At 39.9% G+C, this 17,164-nt stretch overlaps 2 protein-coding genes across 17 annotated transcripts in view; one reads left to right on the top strand and one right to left on the bottom strand.

Annotated features, from left to right (window-relative positions):
• The window catches only part of BIRC6 (baculoviral IAP repeat containing 6), a 255,140-nt gene that overhangs the window by 174,175 nt on the left and 63,801 nt on the right, over positions 1–17,164 (top strand). For 14 of the 16 annotated variants that reach the window (XR_016229486.1, XR_016229487.1, XM_089326564.1 and 11 more), the window contains 4 exons: positions 2,971–3,102; positions 4,009–4,176; positions 5,150–5,323; positions 6,918–7,114. Coding sequence is in view for 13 of the 16 variants with exons in the window: in XM_089326564.1 (XP_089182690.1) it covers positions 2,971–3,102; positions 4,009–4,176; positions 5,150–5,323; positions 6,918–7,114 (671 nt within the window). In the remaining 3 variants the exon portion in view is untranslated. Of the gene's footprint in view, positions 1–2,970; positions 3,103–4,008; positions 4,177–5,149; positions 5,324–6,917; positions 7,115–7,241; positions 8,652–17,164 lie in introns of those variants that run through there. The other 2 variants (XM_089326565.1, XR_016229488.1) reach the window with 2 other exon arrangements.
• The window catches only part of MEMO1 (mediator of cell motility 1), a 652,780-nt gene that overhangs the window by 582,075 nt on the left and 53,541 nt on the right, over positions 1–17,164 (bottom strand). The window lies entirely within an intron of this gene.

Here is a 17,164-nt window from a genome sequence, read left to right as displayed (position 1 = left end):
GTGCCAATCTGAAGCTAAGAGCCAGGAGATTCCTCTGGGTCTCCCATGTGGGTGCAGGGGCCCAAGGCCTTGGGCCATCTTCCACTGCTTTCCCAGGCCACAGCAGAGAGCTGGATTGGAAGAGGAGCAGCTGGTACTAGAACCGGCGACCATATGGGATGCCGGTGCTTCATGCCAGGGCGTTTACCTGCTGTGCCACAGCACTGGCCCCTCATATATTTTCATAATTATTAGTTACTTCAGGTGAGAGTGCAAACCTAGTCATAATTACTCCATCTTGATCTTGGCCAGAAGTGGATTGTGGAACACAGCAGTTTGTTTTTTTTTTTTTTTTTTTTTTTTTTTTTTTTTTTTTAAGATTTATTTATTTTACTTGAAAGTCACAGTTACACAGAGAGAGAAGATGAGGCAGAGAGAGAGAGGTCTGTGTTCCATCCGCTGATTCACTTTCCAGATGGCCACAAGGGCCAGAGCTGTGCCAATCCGAAGCCAGGGGCTTCTTCCAGGTCTCCCACGTGGGTGCAGAAGCCCAAGGACTTGGGCCATCTTCTACTGCTTTCCCAGGCCATAGCAGAGAGCTGGATGGGAAGTGGAGCAGCCAGGCCTCGAACTGGCACCCATACAGGATGCTGGCACTGCAGGAGGTGGTTTTACGTGCTAAGCCACAGCACTGGCCCCAACACAGCAGTTTTAAATGGGAAATTGAGGAAATTTCTCTTAGTAATACCTTTTAGAATCTGAACGCTATTTACTTTGTGTTTGAGACCCCTGAGAGTATAAATGGGAATCAGTTGAACTTCTCTTTGTGGTATATAAATTCATACCACCTAGTGCTCTTTACAAATTTTTCCCAATTATGCTATCAATGAATTTGTGAAAATTTTTAGTTACTTAAATTTTTTATTCTGGAACTTGGTTTCCTTAGAAAGTAAAATGTATTATTGCATTATGCACTTATAAAACATTTACAAAATTTTCTCAGTTCACAAAAAACTAAATGCAATCACAAGTTAGAAATTGAGATCATAGGTATTTTTTCGGATGCTCAAAAAAGACTATGAAATAGAAGATAGTGGCCGGCGCCGCGGCTCACTAGGCTAATCCTCCGCCTTGCGGCGCCAGCACACTGGGTTCTAGTTCCGGTCGGGGCGCCGGATTCTGTCCCGGTTGCCCCTCTTCCACGCCAGCTCTCTGCTGTGGCCCGGGAGTGCAGTGGAGGATGGCCCAAGTGCTTGGGTCCTGCACCCCATGGGAGACCAGGATAAGTACCTGGCTCCTGCCATTGGATCAGTGCAGTGCGCTGGCCGCAGCGTGCCGGCCGCGGCGGCCACTGGAGGGTGAACCAACGGCAAAAGGAAGACCTTTCTGTCTGTCTCTCTCCCTCACTGTCCACTCTTCCTGTCAAAAAAAGAAAAAGAAAAAGAAATAGAAGATAGTACAGAGGTTGTCTTATTTGATTTTCTGAGCCTTTTTAATGACACAAAAATTTATATTTTAATAAATAAATTTTATTTAAAAAAATAAATTTTAATCGTGTTAAATTAGAAGAGTTAAAAGAAGATCTTTTTCATTGATAGTAACACAGTGAAAAAAAAATCCCAGTATGAAAACAGTTTATTCATTCTTTAAGTGTCTTAATGACTAAAACACATTGTCATATGATATCCTATTTTTTAATAGCATGCTATGTACAACCAAGTAATGCTTTTCAGAATATAATCCATATCTATGAATACACTTAGTGTTCATTTTGAAAATAGTAATAAACACATTAATTTACTATCTAAGAGTCCTAATTCTAAGTACTAACAGGGAGTTTCTGTTACAGAAATTTATTTTTATTGCTCTCATTTGCAATATAAGTAGGAATTAATATAATGCTTTCAAGCGAGTTCTGAGGATATGTCTCATATTTGCATCTCATATTTTTGAATTATCTTAACTTTTTTCTTTTTTAAGATTTATTTATTTATTTTAAAGGCAGAGATAGAGGGAGAGACAGAGAGAGAGAAACCAGTCATTCTTCCATTCCTCGTTTCTCCCCAGAGATGGCTGCAACAGCCAGGGCTGGATCAGGCTGAAGTTAGGACCTTCTTCCATGTCTCCCACTTGGGTGCAGTTGGGCCATCTTCCGCTGCTTTTCCCAGGTCATTAACAGGGCATTGGTTTGAAGGTGGAGCAGCTGGGACTTAAATTGGCACCCATATGGATGCAGGCATTGCAGGCGGTTGGTTTTGCCTGCTATGTCACCCCTGTCAGTAGCCTTTCTAATGCTGTTTGCTCATTTTGAAAAGGACATTGTATTTTTTAAAAATATTTTATTTATTTATTTGAGAGGTAGAGTTAGACAATGAGAGAGAGAGACAGAAAGGTCTTCCATCCGCTGGTATACCCCTACGTGGACCCAGTGACCAGAGCTGAACTTATCTGAAGCCAGGAGCCAAGAGTTTCTTCCGGGTCTCCCATGTGGGTACAGGGGTGAAAGCACTTGGGCTTCTACTGCTTTCCCAGGCCATAGCAGAGAGCTGGATTGGAAGAAGAGCAGCCCGGACTAGAAACAGCACCCATATGGGATGCTGGCGCCACAGGTGGCGAATTAACCTACTGCACTACAGCATGGGCTCCAGGGATGTTGTTTTTTGATCTCTATGTCGTGAGGACCAGCTTAGAGGTAGATGCTATGTTTAAAAGCAAGTTTTCATGGTAGTGGTTATTCATTTCGTCTGTTGTAAAACATAATACTTTCAGAGATTAGAACTTAAATATCCTGGCTGAAGGACAGTAACAAGTGTATGTTAATGATAGTAGTGAGGATTGGACATCATGGTTTATGTCATAACACTTCTTCTAAATTCCTTTACATCCTGAATATTAGGGATAATATCCTGTTTAATATTTCGCTAAGCTGTTTATTGCTTTCTTTCTAATATTTTGGAAAAGCAGTGTGTTTTAGATGATATTTTCTTACAGATACTCCGAGTATCACAGCTAAACTAATTAGTGAACAAAAAGATGACAAAGAAAAGAAAAACCATGAAGAAAAAGAAAAAGTTAAGGCGGAAAATGGATTTCAGGACAACTATAGTGTTGTTGTTGCTTCTGGTATGGTTTCTAGTTTTTATAATGTTTTTTGGGTTTCTATAAATTGCTTAATTTATAGGAATTTTATTTAAAAAATATTAATGGAAAAGGCAAGCTTTTAATGATGTCAATATTAGATTAATGGTGAGCAAAAACCCATTACTCATTCACAGTAGAATTTATTAAACTTATCTTATAGCCAGAGTTTACCATATTTCATCAGTTCTACAACATGTGTAAATAGTTCAGATTTTCATATGGACTTGATATAGGGTGCTTTTATCACAGGTTGAATCATACTCTGCATAGGTCTAGTAACTGTTAAGGAATTTTTTATCAACTCAAAGTAGAAACAGAATGAAAAACTATTTACTATTTTTAATTTTGTTTATTTTATAAAATTTGAAAATAAAGATAATAAGAAAAAATTGATGAAAAATATGAGTTTTCAGTATTAGATTCCAGAAGAAAATAAAACAACAAGAATAACTGATAATTTTGGAGGGTTATTTCCTTAATATGGGTGTCATGATTTTAGTTTGAACAAGAAAACTCAGCAAAGATTATCTTACTCACTTAGGAGATTTATCTACTAATCTGTTTTACGTTAGAGAAAAATGAACAAAAGATTTCTTACACATTTATACAAACTACTTTCCACTCAGTGGATGATCATCTGTGTTAGAAACCACTGCAGCTAGCAGTATTTTTTTACTTTCTTGGAAAGTAGTTGTAGATTAAAACCAAAATTACTTTATGTGTGTCATGAAAGGCAAATAGAATTGGGAGATTAGGTACTGGATTAGAGCAGACATGTCCCTTTTGGCATTACCTCAGGATGCCTGCTTTATAAAAATATTTCAGAAACAGGCTTTACGTCATGTTAGTGTCCTGGCCTCTGGAATCTTACCGACTGTTTTTTTGTAGGGCTGAAGTCTCAGTCTAAACGTGCTGTGTCTGCTACCCCACCTCGACCACCTTCCAGGCGGGGGAGGACAGTACCTGATAAAATAGGAACTACTTCCTCAGGAGCAGAGACTGCCAACAAAATCATTACTGTCCCAGTATTTCATCTATTTCACAAACTCTTGGCAGGTAATATTCAAAATGCATAAACGTTAAACAAATTTCAATAATCTTCCAGCTAAGTCCATTAGATCTTTATTCTCTAGACTCGGGCTTGACCAGGTGCAGTTAATGAGGTGAATGAGTTAATAAGACTCTCCATACAGTTCCTTCTAAGAGAAATGGGAGAACAAAAAGGGAGTAACCTATTATGATCCTCCTTAATCCTGTCCACTGTATGTTTCCACTTTATTGTAATTTCCTAAATTTGATTGTCCATGTTCCATAAAATGATTGATAAAGTAAATGTTTATAGAGTTGACAGCAAATTATATACAAAGCAAAGTGAAACTGATTTTGTGGGACTAGTTCTAGAAGTAGAACTCTTATTTCTGATAGTTAAACAATACAATCTTTTTAGCCCAAAGAGATTCTTTGACCAGTGCATTTTCTCAAGGTGCTGACCATTTTATCACTTTTTTTGCTATTTTTTTAATAAAACTGCCTACTAACTGTGAATATATTTTCTTAGCTTTTCATTATAGATATATAGCAGAGATTAAAAACTGTGGTGGGTTGAATATTTATTTTGGTAAATAAAATTTAATTAGAATACAGCCATGCCCACTTATTTATATATTGTCCATTGATGTTTTGCTGCTGCAGCACAGGAGTTAGTAGTTGTAGTAGAGACCATTCGGTGACCATAGTTTAAAATACTTACTGTTCGGCCCTTTATGGAAAATTTTGCCAGTCTTAGATTTATGGTAAAGTTTTTTCTTTTTTTCTGTTTGTGACTTTCTACTTTGATTAAAATTTCCACAAACACTATTTTTCACATATGTGAGAAATCAGTTTTTGTACAATTTCCAATGGCTGATTTTCAAGCTATTTTGAAATTGAGATCAAAATCAAATTTTTGCCTGTAACTTACGAAAAATAGTAAGGAATCAAGTAAATGTCTCCTTGAATTCTAGATTTAACTTTGTTATTTCACTTTTAGGCCAGCCGTTGCCAGCTGAAATGACACTTGCCCAGCTTTTAACTCTCCTGTATGACCGAAAACTGCCTCAGGGTTATCGCTCAATAGATCTGACTGTTAAATTGGGATCAAGGGTTATCACAGACCCAAGCCTGTCAAAAACAGATTCTTTTAAAAGACTGCACCCTGAAAAAGGTATGTGTGTGATATGACTTCAAAAATCATAGTTTGTCATACAAGGAGGAAGGGATTTTTATAGCTAATAAACGATGTAATTAACCTGTTTGGTTTTCATTTTTCTCTTATATATCTCTATGACCTGTTTATTCAGATAAAAAATTGCCATTATTTTCTTTGGAAATTAAGTTGTATTCGTTCCTCTTAAAATGTCACTCATTTTTTGAACACCTGTGTTGTTAATTTTTAACATTTTTTCATAATAGCCGTGTGAATTATTTTTGATTTTATAATCAAAGTGAGAACCTGAATTTATAGTGTACTGCTAATTTACATTTAATGTTATATTCAACAACAATTTTTTCCTCATTTAGAATTGAGAGTATCATACATTTCCTTATGTTTTAATTACATATTCCATTCAGTATTTTTAATTGATTTTTAGATTGGGTATTTATTCATATGTATATAATAAAATTCAATTATTCCCCAATCATTGAACCTTTTGGTTATTTACAGTTTTTCACCAACACAAATGTTTAAGTAATAATATTCATAGTGTGAAATATCACCTTATTTAAACTTTTAAGTCTCATGATTAATGGTCAGTTGTTAGGTCTATTCAGTATGTTTTTGTGCATATTCTTTGCACAAGTTTTCAGCAAGGTTTTCTTTTATTTTCTTCAAATGTTCATAAGATTTGGTTTTGTGTTGAATCTACGAAACTTTTCCTTTTCCTATTGAACAAATCAAAGTTAAACCTATGTGGTATATTGTTTAGTTTTTGGTCTTTGTCATTCAATTTTTCCTAATTGGGTACTTAAGAGCATAATGTACGAATATTATTTGCCCTGAGTATCTTTCAAAGACTTAATTTTTACATAGCATATAATTTTGAACCATTTCCTAATGGAAAGAGCCCCAATTTAAGTGGGATTACTGATTACCTACAGAACTGTTCTAAATACAGTTTCTTAATTTATAGTAGTTCTGGGGTGTTACCTGAGATTCTATATTTGACAGAATTGTGCTCATGCTGCCAGTCCTAGAACTATATATTTTTTTTTTTTTTTTTGACAGGCAGAGTGGACAGTGAGAGAGAGAGACAGAGAGAAAGGTCTTCCTTTGCCGTTGGTTCACCCTCCAATGGCCGCCGCGGCTGGCGCACCGCGCTGATCCGATGGCAGGAGCCAGGAGCCAGGTGCTTTTCCTGGTCTCCCATGGGGTGCAGGGCCCAAGCACCTGGGCCATCCTCCACTGCACTCCCGGGCCACAGCAGAGGGCTGGCCTGGAAGAGGGGCAACCGGGACAGAATCCGGCGCCCCGACCGGGACTAGAACCCGGTGTGCCGGCGCCGCTAGGCGGAGGATTAGCCTAGTGAGCCGCGGCGCCGGCCTAGAACTATATTTTTGATTAGCAAGACTATAGACGATATCAGATGTCACTGGTCTTTTGTCCTATCTAGCCTTAATCCAGCTCTAACTGTGGTGTTTCTTTCCTTTTGTTTGGTAGAGAGAATGCAGTGATGTCAGTGCTTTTGAAAAAAAAAATGAAAAAAAGTATTATACCAATAGAGCCTGTCTTACTTACTGATTTATAATTTGTTGTCTAGATCATGGAGATTTACTTGGTAGCTGTCCAGAAGATGAGGCCCTCACTCCAAGCGATGAGTGCATGGATGGCATATTGGATGAATCTTTACTTGAAACCTGTCCCATTCAGTCACCATTACAAGTTTTTGCAGGAATGGGTGGACTGGCTCTTATTGCAGAAAGATTACCCATGCTATATCCAGAAGTAATTCAGCAGGTAATGTAAGATTCATAAGTCGATGTATCATTCCGTAGCACAGCCTTTCATTCCTTTATTTGTTAACTAACTTGTGACCTTTTAGAAGTGCCCCTCCCTTTACTGAGCAGTGTATAAATCTTTCCAGGGTCGACTTGTACAGAACTTCATGAAAATTAGTTGGTCTAAAGAAATGTTGGATACCAAGGACAGCTGCCAGACTCATCACAATGTGATGCTTCATCATAATTTCATGGTTGTCACACTAACATTCTCATTTCTATGTTTCTTTAGCTGTGATATTAATTATGGATATTCTTGGAAATGAGAGAGTAACTTAAGTATATGGTTGCCCACATGCCATTTAGTTTCAAGTTTTAGTTGTCATTTCCATTTTAGATGATAACAGAAGCATATTAATTTAATGTGCTTATTTGTTCATTGATGGTGTTGTTGCTGGCATATGTACTTTCTGTGCTCTTTTTATTGATGAGGTAGTAGTGTGGTACATGGAGAGTTCTAAATTCAGAGCACTTGGTGCTTCTTGAATGAGGTGGGGAATAATTCTCTGTTTTTGTATATGATATATACATGTACTTGGATTCCTAGAACTGGTTTAACACTACCACAAACTGGATGATTTCAAACAACAGAAATTTTTGCCATCTTCTGCTGCTTTTTCCAAGCCATTAGCAGGGAGTTAAATAGGAAGTGGAGCAGCCAAGACATGTACTGGTACCCATATAGGATGCCAGCTTTGCAGGAGGCACCTTTCCCTTCTGCGCCGCAGCGCCAGCCCCAAGACCCTATTTCTAATGAAGATTCCAGTCACAGATACTAGATTTAGGACATTAGTGTATCTTTTGTGGTGATACAATTAAACTCACAACAGTGCATATTTAAAAATGGGTATTGATTACTTAATATTCAAAAAGTTTAAGACATTTTGATTTTAAGATGATATAACCATGTTATAAGGTGATTGACAGAGAAAGATGTAAGTAAAATTTAATGTTTTCCTGGAAAAAGTAATATCACAATTAGTTCATTATATGATGCAGAAAAGACTCCAACGTTCTTAAGATTATTATTACTTAATGAAAATGATTTTCCTAATACAGTATTCAGGATGGTTTATTATATTGATTGGTACCTGGAACTAAGATGGTACTGTAATAGTAAAAATGCAAAATTGACTTTAGAATTTGGTAGTTGGAGCTGGCACCGCGGCTCACTAGGCTAATCCTCTGCCTTGTAGCGCTGGCACACCGGGTTCTAGTCCTGGTTGGGGCACCGGATTCTGTCCCGGTTGCCCCTCTTCCAGGCCAGCTCTCTGCTGTGGCCAGGGAGTGCAGTGGAGGATGGCCCGGGTACTTGGGCCCTGCACCCCATGGGAGACCAGGAGAAGCACCTGGCTCCTGCCTTCGGATCAGCGTGGTGTGCAGTGCGCCGGCCGCGACGGCCATTGGAGGGTGAACCAACAGCAAAGGAAGACCTTTCTCTCTGTCTCTCTCTCACTGTCCACCCTGCCTGTCAAAAAAAAGAAAAAAGAAAAAAAAAAAGAATTGGGTAGTTGGCAGAGTGTGGAAGAATATCGAAGAGTGTGATAAAATGATCCTGGCTTGCCTTGAACAGATTGTTAGTAGAAATGTGGGTAGTACCTCTATACTGGTGAAGACTCAGAATAAAATGAGGATCGTGGTTGAGAAAACCCTCATTGTCTTAAAGACTGCATAAATTGTCATAAGCAGGCGTAGTAGAAATATGGATGTCAGAAGTATTGATAGGTTAAAGAGAAGTGGAGAACACATTACTGTAGTCTGTAGGGAAAGGGATCTTTGTCATGTAGTGGTAGAAACCATTGCTCATTTGTGTCTTCAATGTGGAGAGCAACCCATGTAAATAATGAACTTGGATATTTAGCTGAGATTTCCAAGCTGGTGCTAAAGCTGTGTGCGACCTTTTTTCTCCTGACTGCTTATAGTACAGTAGGAGAGGACAGGAGTAAGTTAAGAGAACTGTGACACAAGCAGCTGACAGCTGACAGTTCAGGGGATCTATAGCCTATCCAGATCACAAAAGGTGCTAAATGAGATATTCATGGTTGGAAAAGCTCTGAGAGAAAGCCAAGGATTTGGCTACGCATTTGTTTTCGTAGTGTCTTGGAAAAACCTAAAGACCAGAGTATTCAGTTACATGGAGGGTTGATAAGATTAGGTGCCTTCCTTATCTAAGTAGAAGTCAGGAGTTTAGGAAGTGATGTGCTGATGGGAGCACGCACAAGCCGTGAAACGTGAGCAACTTCTAGAAGCCAGCAAACACAAAGAACTGACATTTCATACTGGTACCTCACATTGAGTTGATGGATCTGATAGTGCAAATTACATTAGTAAACTGCAAAATGCATCAGAAGAAATCCAAATGAAGCATGGGAGCTATATGGAATTAAAAGAAAGTGTGACGTGGATAGCAGTGAAATACTCCAACCTGTGAGCTTATCATCTTAGAAAGAGTGGATTGAAGCAGGGACGTAAACAATACTTGGAAGTAGAAGGTTTCCCGAGGCAGCTCTTGTGGAGGCAGCTAGCAGGAGGCTGGGGTGTGCTGAGCTGCGTGTTGTGTCCTGCGCGGCCCAAACCAGTGAACAGTACAGTCAGGGTGGCTAAAAATGGCCCAAGAAGCTAAAGGACAAAATGTCTGCTTGCACCTCCTTTGTGCAGACATGCAGAGAAGAACATAAGAGGAAAAAAAACCCAGAGGTCCCTGTCAGTTTTGCAGAATTTTCCAAGAAGTACTCCGAGAGGTGGAAGACAACGTCTGAGCAAGAAAAATGTAAATGTGATGAAGCAGCAAAGGCAAGTGAAGCGCTCTGTGATTGGGGAATGAGGACTGTGGACCAGCTGAGGGAGGGAGGAAAAAGATCCTGTTGCCTGGATTCTTCCTATTCTGTTTCGAATTCCCCCTCAAGATCAAATCTGCAAACCTTGGCATCTCCATTGGAGATGTGGCTCAAAACCAGGGAAGATGTGTAATAACTTGAGGAACAGTGAAAAGCAGCCACCCATCACTAAGGTGGCGAAGCTGAAGGATAGAAGAAGAAGGATGGTGCTGACTTTAAGGGAAGCTTTGATGACACAAAGGATCCTGCCAAAGTTGCTCAGAAAAAGGTGGAAGAGAAAGCCGAAGAAGACAAAGAGGAAAAGGAAGAGGAAGAGGAAGAATAAAAGCCTTGCTCTGTCTGCTTGTGAATACCTTTCAGTAGGGGAGTGCCGTGACTGGCACATCTCTCATTTGAGACATGTCTGTTGCCTTCGTTAGGTTTTAATTATGAAACCTAATACTGTCAGTTAGTAGTTTCACAACGTGCTCTTGAAATTGTCAGTGGTTTACATGATGTGGCCATGGGTGCCTGGAGCATCCTGAAGTTGTATCAGATTTGTGCATATTTCCTTTTAAAAGGAAAAGACACTCTCATGTTCTCATGCTGCACTTTGCTGGCAGTATGACAAGGCATTGCAAGATATTTTTGGCATTTTTCATTTAATGTGTAAGGTGGTGTTAACTCTGTGGTTGTGGGCTGGAGCTCCTGAATACCAACTGTACATACCTGTAGTTTGTAAAAAGAGGAAATCAATGGAGACAAACTCGTGATGCGCCTTGCGTGGCACTGAGGCTATGGAAAATGAAGCTTTGCAGGAGCTGAAGCTCAGGGTGTGCACTGCAAGGCTGGACCTGGTGACACTGTGGTTGGCATCCATTTTGCTTCAGGTTGTGTTTTTGTATTTAGTGACAGCATTTGTTGCTGTGGAAGAAAGGGGGATGGAGTTAAGTGTGTTAGTTTTTAAACAAACCTGTAGAACTCTTCCGTGTCAGTGAAGAGAAGAGCCAGTACTGTCAATGGAAGTTCAAGAACCTTCTGTACTCACACACTTTGCAGCATTCTTTTTTTTGTTTTCCTTTTTAATATAAGTTTAGAATGCTCAGATGTTTTTGGAGTTAAATAAACACTATTAAATTTACAAAAAAAAAGTTTCCCAAACTAATACCAGATTAAAACATAATACAAAATTCCAGAACCTATGTAAACCCCACGTAGGATTTTCTTGCCAGGGAATAGCATTGTAAAAGTCTTTAAAAAAAAAAAAAAAAAAATGGAGGAGATTTTGAGACCAGCCAAGAAAGAAATAACCTGTTATTTGCAACAATAACACAAATGAAAGCAAAATCAGTCTTCCCTAAGTGTTATAACGATTATGACAGTTTCTTATAATTTTTCATCACTGCCCTCTTCCTAAAAATATCAGATAATGACAAAGCAAGTATGAGTTGTTGTGCTTAATACAGACTCTAGGCAAAATGTATTTTTTTGGAAGATTTATTTATTTGTGAGGTAGACTTAAAGACAAAGAGCAAGAGAGACAGATTTTTTCCATCTGCTGATTTATTCCCCAGCTAGCTACAATGGCTGGAACTGGGCTGATCCAAAGCCAGGAGCCAAGAGCTTCTCCCATCAAAATTTGTTTTTAAAAAATTATTTAAACTCTCTGGAGTGTGTCCAGAAATGGGCAGAACTGGAAGAGTATTCAAATACAGAAAGAACAGCGTCATATTGGGTGAAGTATTATTGTCTACACCATTTCTCTCCTCTGAGCAGTTCTCCCTCTGTGCGGCGAGACAGGTAGAAGTCAAATAAGAACTCCAGTCTTGTGGTCAGAGTGATCCTTCCATAGCAGCTGGAATTAGATGGAGAGGAATTCAGAAAGGAGGGAGCCCCTGATGGAAGCTGTGAATTCTGTACATGAATTCTTGTGCAGCCTTAGCTTGTTCCAGAATTAGGCATGATGTATAGGAATTTTGAGGGCAGTTAAGGACTAGAAGACTGAAAGAGCTTTGTAAAGATTTCAAGTGCTGTGAAGCGTGGAGAAGGCTGAATTTGCAGTTCTAGTCTTTCCAAGGATCAAGTGAAAATCTTGGCTTTTCCAATGGAATTCCAAATGGTCCAGACATTGAGAGTAAAGACTTCATGGCAGCAATAAGAGATCCACATAAGAAATAAGGGCAGAAGCAAAATCAACTCTCCTAAAAATTACATAAGTCCCTTGAAGTTCAGTGTGATCTGCTACTTAACTGGACCTGCTAAAATAAAACTAAGCACAGTCCAGAGAAGTTTACAGATAAATCAGGAATTCATATAAGATAGACAGTGTACAACATATAGTAAAAGTAACCAGCTGTTTAAAGAAACAAGAAAACGTGATTGTGGTCATTAGCATTGTCTGTTCTTGAAACAGATGTGTTTGAGTTACCTAATGATACCTATAATGATGTTAAATATAAGTGCAATACTATATTTGAGAAGAAAAAATTCATCACAATGAGTAGAAAAACAAGGCCCGAGTAAATGTTGTTTACAAGAAACACATTTTTTGGTTTTTTTTAGAATTTTTAAAAGATTTTATTTGAGAGTTAGAGTTACAGATAGAGGGGAGAGACAGAGAGAGAGGTCTTCCTTCCATTGGTTCACTCCCCAAATGGCCGCAACTGCCAGGGCTACGCCGATCCGAAGCTACAAGCCAGGAGCCAGGAACCTCTTCCGGATCTCCCACATGGGCACAGGGGCCCAAGCACTTGGACCATCTTCTACTGCTTTCCCAGGCCAAAGCAGAGAGCTGGATTGGAAGAGGAGCAGTCCGGACTAGAACCGGTGCCCATATGTGATGCCAGTGCTGCAGGCAGAGGATTAACCTACTGTGCTATGGCACAGGCCCCAGGAAACACATTTAAACATAAAAAAGCTTGTTTGCCTATTTTATTACTTGATGAAGTTGACTAATGGACAAGATATAAAAAGTAAAGAGGGCCGGCGCCGCAGCTCACTAGGCTAATCCTCCGCCTTGCGGCGCCGGCACACCAGGTTCTAGTCCCGGTTGGGGCGCCGGATTCTGTCCCGGTTGCCCCTCTTCCAGGCCAGCTCTCTGCTGTGGCCAGGGAGTGCAGTGGAGGATGGCCCAAGTACTTGGGCCCTGCACCCCATGGGAGACCAGGATAAGCACCTGGCTCCTGCTATTGGATCAGCGCGGTGCGCCGGCACCAGCGCGCCAGCCGCGGCGGCCATTGGAGGGTGAACCAATGGCAAAGGAAGACCTTTCTCTCTGTCTCTCTCTCTCACTGTCCACTCTGCCTGTCAAAAAAAAAAAAAAAAAAAAAAAAAAAAAAGAATACATACAAATAAAAATTATAAAAAAAAAAAGTAAAGAGGATTATTAGTCATCACTTAATAAAAGACTAATTGGGAAAAGTCTTAATAATCATAAATGTCTACATTTTTAATATAGCCTCAAATAACATGAAGGAGAAATTGATGGAACTGAAGGGAGAATTAGGTAAATGAATAGTCAATCACTGATTATAAAATTTATCTCTTGGGGCTGGCATTGTGGCACAGCGGGTTAATACCCTGGCCTGAAGTGCTGGCATCCCATATGGGCTCCGGTTTGAGACCTAGCTGCTCCACTTCCAATCCAGCTCTCTGCTATGGCCTGGGAAAGCAGTAGAAGATGGCCCAAGTCCTTGGGCCCCTGCACCCACATGGGAGACCTGGAAGAAGCTCCTGGCTCCTGGCTTCGGATCGGTGCAGCTCCGGCCGTTGTGGCCAATTGGGGAGTGAACCATCAGATGGAAGACCGCTTGCTCTCGCGCATGCACGCGCGCTCTCTCTCTCTCTCTCTCTCTCTCTCTTTCTCTCTTTCTCTGCCTCACCTCTCTCTGTGGGACTCTGACTTTCAAATAAATAAATAAATCTTTAAAAAAATTATCTCTTAGTGGCCGGTGCCGCGGCTCACTAGGCTAATCCTCCGCCTAGCGGCACCGGCACACTGGGTTCTAGTCCCGGTTGGGGCACCGGATTCTGTCCCGGTTGCCCCTCTTCCAGGCCAGCTCTCTGCTGTGGCCAGGGAGTGCAGTGGAGGATGGCCCAGGTGCTTGGGCCCTGCACCCCATGGGAGACCAGGAAAAGCACCTGGCTCCTGGCTCCTGCCATCAGATCAGCGCGGTGCGCCGGCCGCAGTGCGCCGGCCGCGACGGCCATTGGAGGGTGAACCAACGGCAAAGGAAGACCTTTCTCTCTGTCTCTCTCTCACTGTCCACTCTGCCTGTCAAAAAAAAAAAAAAAAAATCAACCAAACGGGGCTGGCGCTGTGGCATACTGGGTGAAAGCCCTGGCCTGAGTAGCCGGCATCCCATATTAGCGCCAGTTCTAGTCCCGGATGCTCCTCCTCCAATCCAGCTCTCTGCTGTGGTCTGGAAAAGCAATAGAAGATGACCCAAGTCATTGGGCCCCTGTACCTGCGTGGGAAACCCAGAGGCTCCTGGCTTCGGATCTGAGCAGCTCTGGCCATTGCAGCCATCTGGAGAGTGAACCAGCAGATGGAAGATTCTCTCTGTCTCTACCTCTCTCTGTAACTCTGTCTTTCAACTAAATAAAATAAATCTTTAAAAAAAAATTATCTCTTAGCAATTGAAACCAAAGAAAATTGGGAAGAAACCCAAAACTTCTCTATGTACCTAGTTGACATTTATGGGACCCAGCATTCTAGGGAAAAGATTCACTTTCTTCTCAAATGTATTTGGAAATCTTCCCAAGTAGTGTGCCTACTGGGCTGGAAAACAAGTTTCAGCTTCATACCTCATAATCGTATGTAGTTTTTAATGTGTCAGTTAAATGGAAAACAAGCCTCAGTAAACTTGATAGCATTGAAATCAAGCTGCTCGTGTTCCTTGACTACTGCAGAATTAGATTAAAAGTTAATAAAAGCAAGAAATCTAGAGAAACCTCAAATATTTATAAACTAAGCAGTGGTGAGAACTAAGCAGTTCTGAGTAACACATGGATCAAGGAAAAGATAGCGTAATTTTTTTTTGTTGTTGTTGTTGTTGTTGTTAAAGATTTATTTATTTGAAAGGCAGAACTACAGAGAGATGGAGGTCTTACATCTGCTGGTTCACCCCTGAAGTGGCCACAACGGCCAGAGCTGGGCTGACCTGAAGCCGGGAACTTATTCTAGGTCTCCCATGTTGGTGCAGGGGCTAGATGACTTGGACCATCTCTGCTGCTTTCCCAGGCCATAGCAGAGAGCTGGATCAGAAGTGCAGCAGCTGGGACTCAAACCCTCGCCCACTGGGATGCTGGCACTGCAGGCAGTGGCTTTACCCACTACATCTTAGTGCTGGCCCCAAATGTACTGTATTTCAAAAATGATCGCTTCTTGCCCCTTCTCTCCTGCTCTCTCTCGGTTCCTCTCTCTAGCCTCCTCCTCTGGGCTCTTGGTTCTGCTCTCCTCTCTCCTCTTCTCTGCTCTATCTTCTCTCCTTGCTAGCTCCTCTCCTCTCTGTTTCTCTCTTATATTCTCTTTCTCCCTTTTTCCTTCGCCGCCCCTTCACTCCGGTCTGTAGGTTGTTCCCCAATAAACCCTTTCCCTTGCACCGGGGGGGAAAAAATGAGAATGAAAATGAAAATGTAACATGGGAAATAGTTACAGCTGTGTGTAGCGATAAAGTTTATAGCTTAAAATGCTTATGCAGATGCTTCTCAAGTTCCATAAAGCTATTATAAGTTGAAAATATCCTGTTAAAATTGCCTTTAATACACTTAACTAACCTAACACAGCTTAGCAACATCGTATACTATAGTGTTGGCTGTTAATGCTTCTGGTCTCATAGCTGCTGCTGCCTGACATCACAGGGGAATATCATACTGCATATTGCAAACCTAGGGAGAGATCAGAATTTAAAATTGGAAGTAGGGTTTCATGCCATGAAAAAGGCAAAAAATCTTGTACTGTTGTGAATAGAACCAGTTGGGGACCACCTATAGTTAAGATTAGCATTGTGATCTTCCACCTTACATAACCACAAATAGAATAAAATAACCTCAACTAAGAAGCAATGGACTATAAAAAAGAGCCAGAATCAATTAAAAAAACAAAGAGAAACAAAAAAGCTGAGCATTTTTTTTCACTAAGACTTTAATTAGATAAACCCTATCAAAGTTTAAGAAAAAAAGAGGAAGACTCAAAATGGGTCCTGTCTCACATGATAGAAAGCACATTACTATAGTTCATAGCAATGAGAGAATGTTATAATCAGTTTTATGTTGTAAATATGATAACTTACATCTAACTGATGAGTTCCTTGAAAAATATTATTTACCCTAGCTTGTAGAAAGTGTATATGTTTAGGTGTACAAAATGATACTCTATTGTAATCCAACATACATAGTTTTTATTGTTTTAACTTTCTTGGCTATGGATTTGAAATCACTTTAATTCCATGTTTTCCAGTTCATTCTGAAGTCTATTTCTTGGTCATTAACTTGGAGCATTTAACTCCTTGAGAAAAACTTCATGTCTTTTCAGTCCTAAGTAGTGGTGGGTAGTTTGCTGTGCAATATGTGTATCAGAATTAAATATAAGACATCAAATGGCTAGAGTATAATTTCTAAAAGCCTCTCAAACCACATCTTGGTCATTGAGTTTACAGTAGTTTTCTTATTTGCATTGTAGTTATTATTCAAAGGGAATAAATTCTTACTTTTTGGGCAATTGAGCTGTTTTACCCTTGTCCTGGTTTACTTCTATTGAAAATACAAATCTGTAATGTTAATTGAACAGCAACAAAAAAAGAATGTGTTTTATACCCTTTCAATGCTACTTTTTAATATGTGAAATAATGAATACAGTTATATATAATGTTTATGTAAATGTTTAGTTTAAAAAATTATATAGATTTCAGTACTTATACCCTAAAAAGTACCAAAAGAATAATCATACTTTTGACATCTATATAAATATCAGTTTATTTTCTTCTGTAGTTGCTTCTTTTGCTGAACCTCTATCCCAAACTCCTTGTTGATGTCTGTGAACCTGCATGACTCCTGTATTTTTATTTTCATGTACTGTATGCTGTAACTGTACCATGATGTAATCAGTTTTAATGTTGACTAGCATTTTGATTGCATCCAGCTAAAGTTGAGAAGAATTGTGTACATAGAAGAAGTAAAAAAATTTTGCCAGG

This window comes from Oryctolagus cuniculus, chromosome 2 (assembly GCF_051225735.1).
Source record: "Oryctolagus cuniculus isolate XC-2025 breed Fujian yellow rabbit chromosome 2, ASM5122573v1, whole genome shotgun sequence".
NCBI classification, from domain to species: Eukaryota; Metazoa; Chordata; class Mammalia; order Lagomorpha; family Leporidae; genus Oryctolagus; species Oryctolagus cuniculus.
Note: the sequence above shows the minus strand (reverse complement) of the source record. Positions and strands in the feature narration are given on the sequence as shown.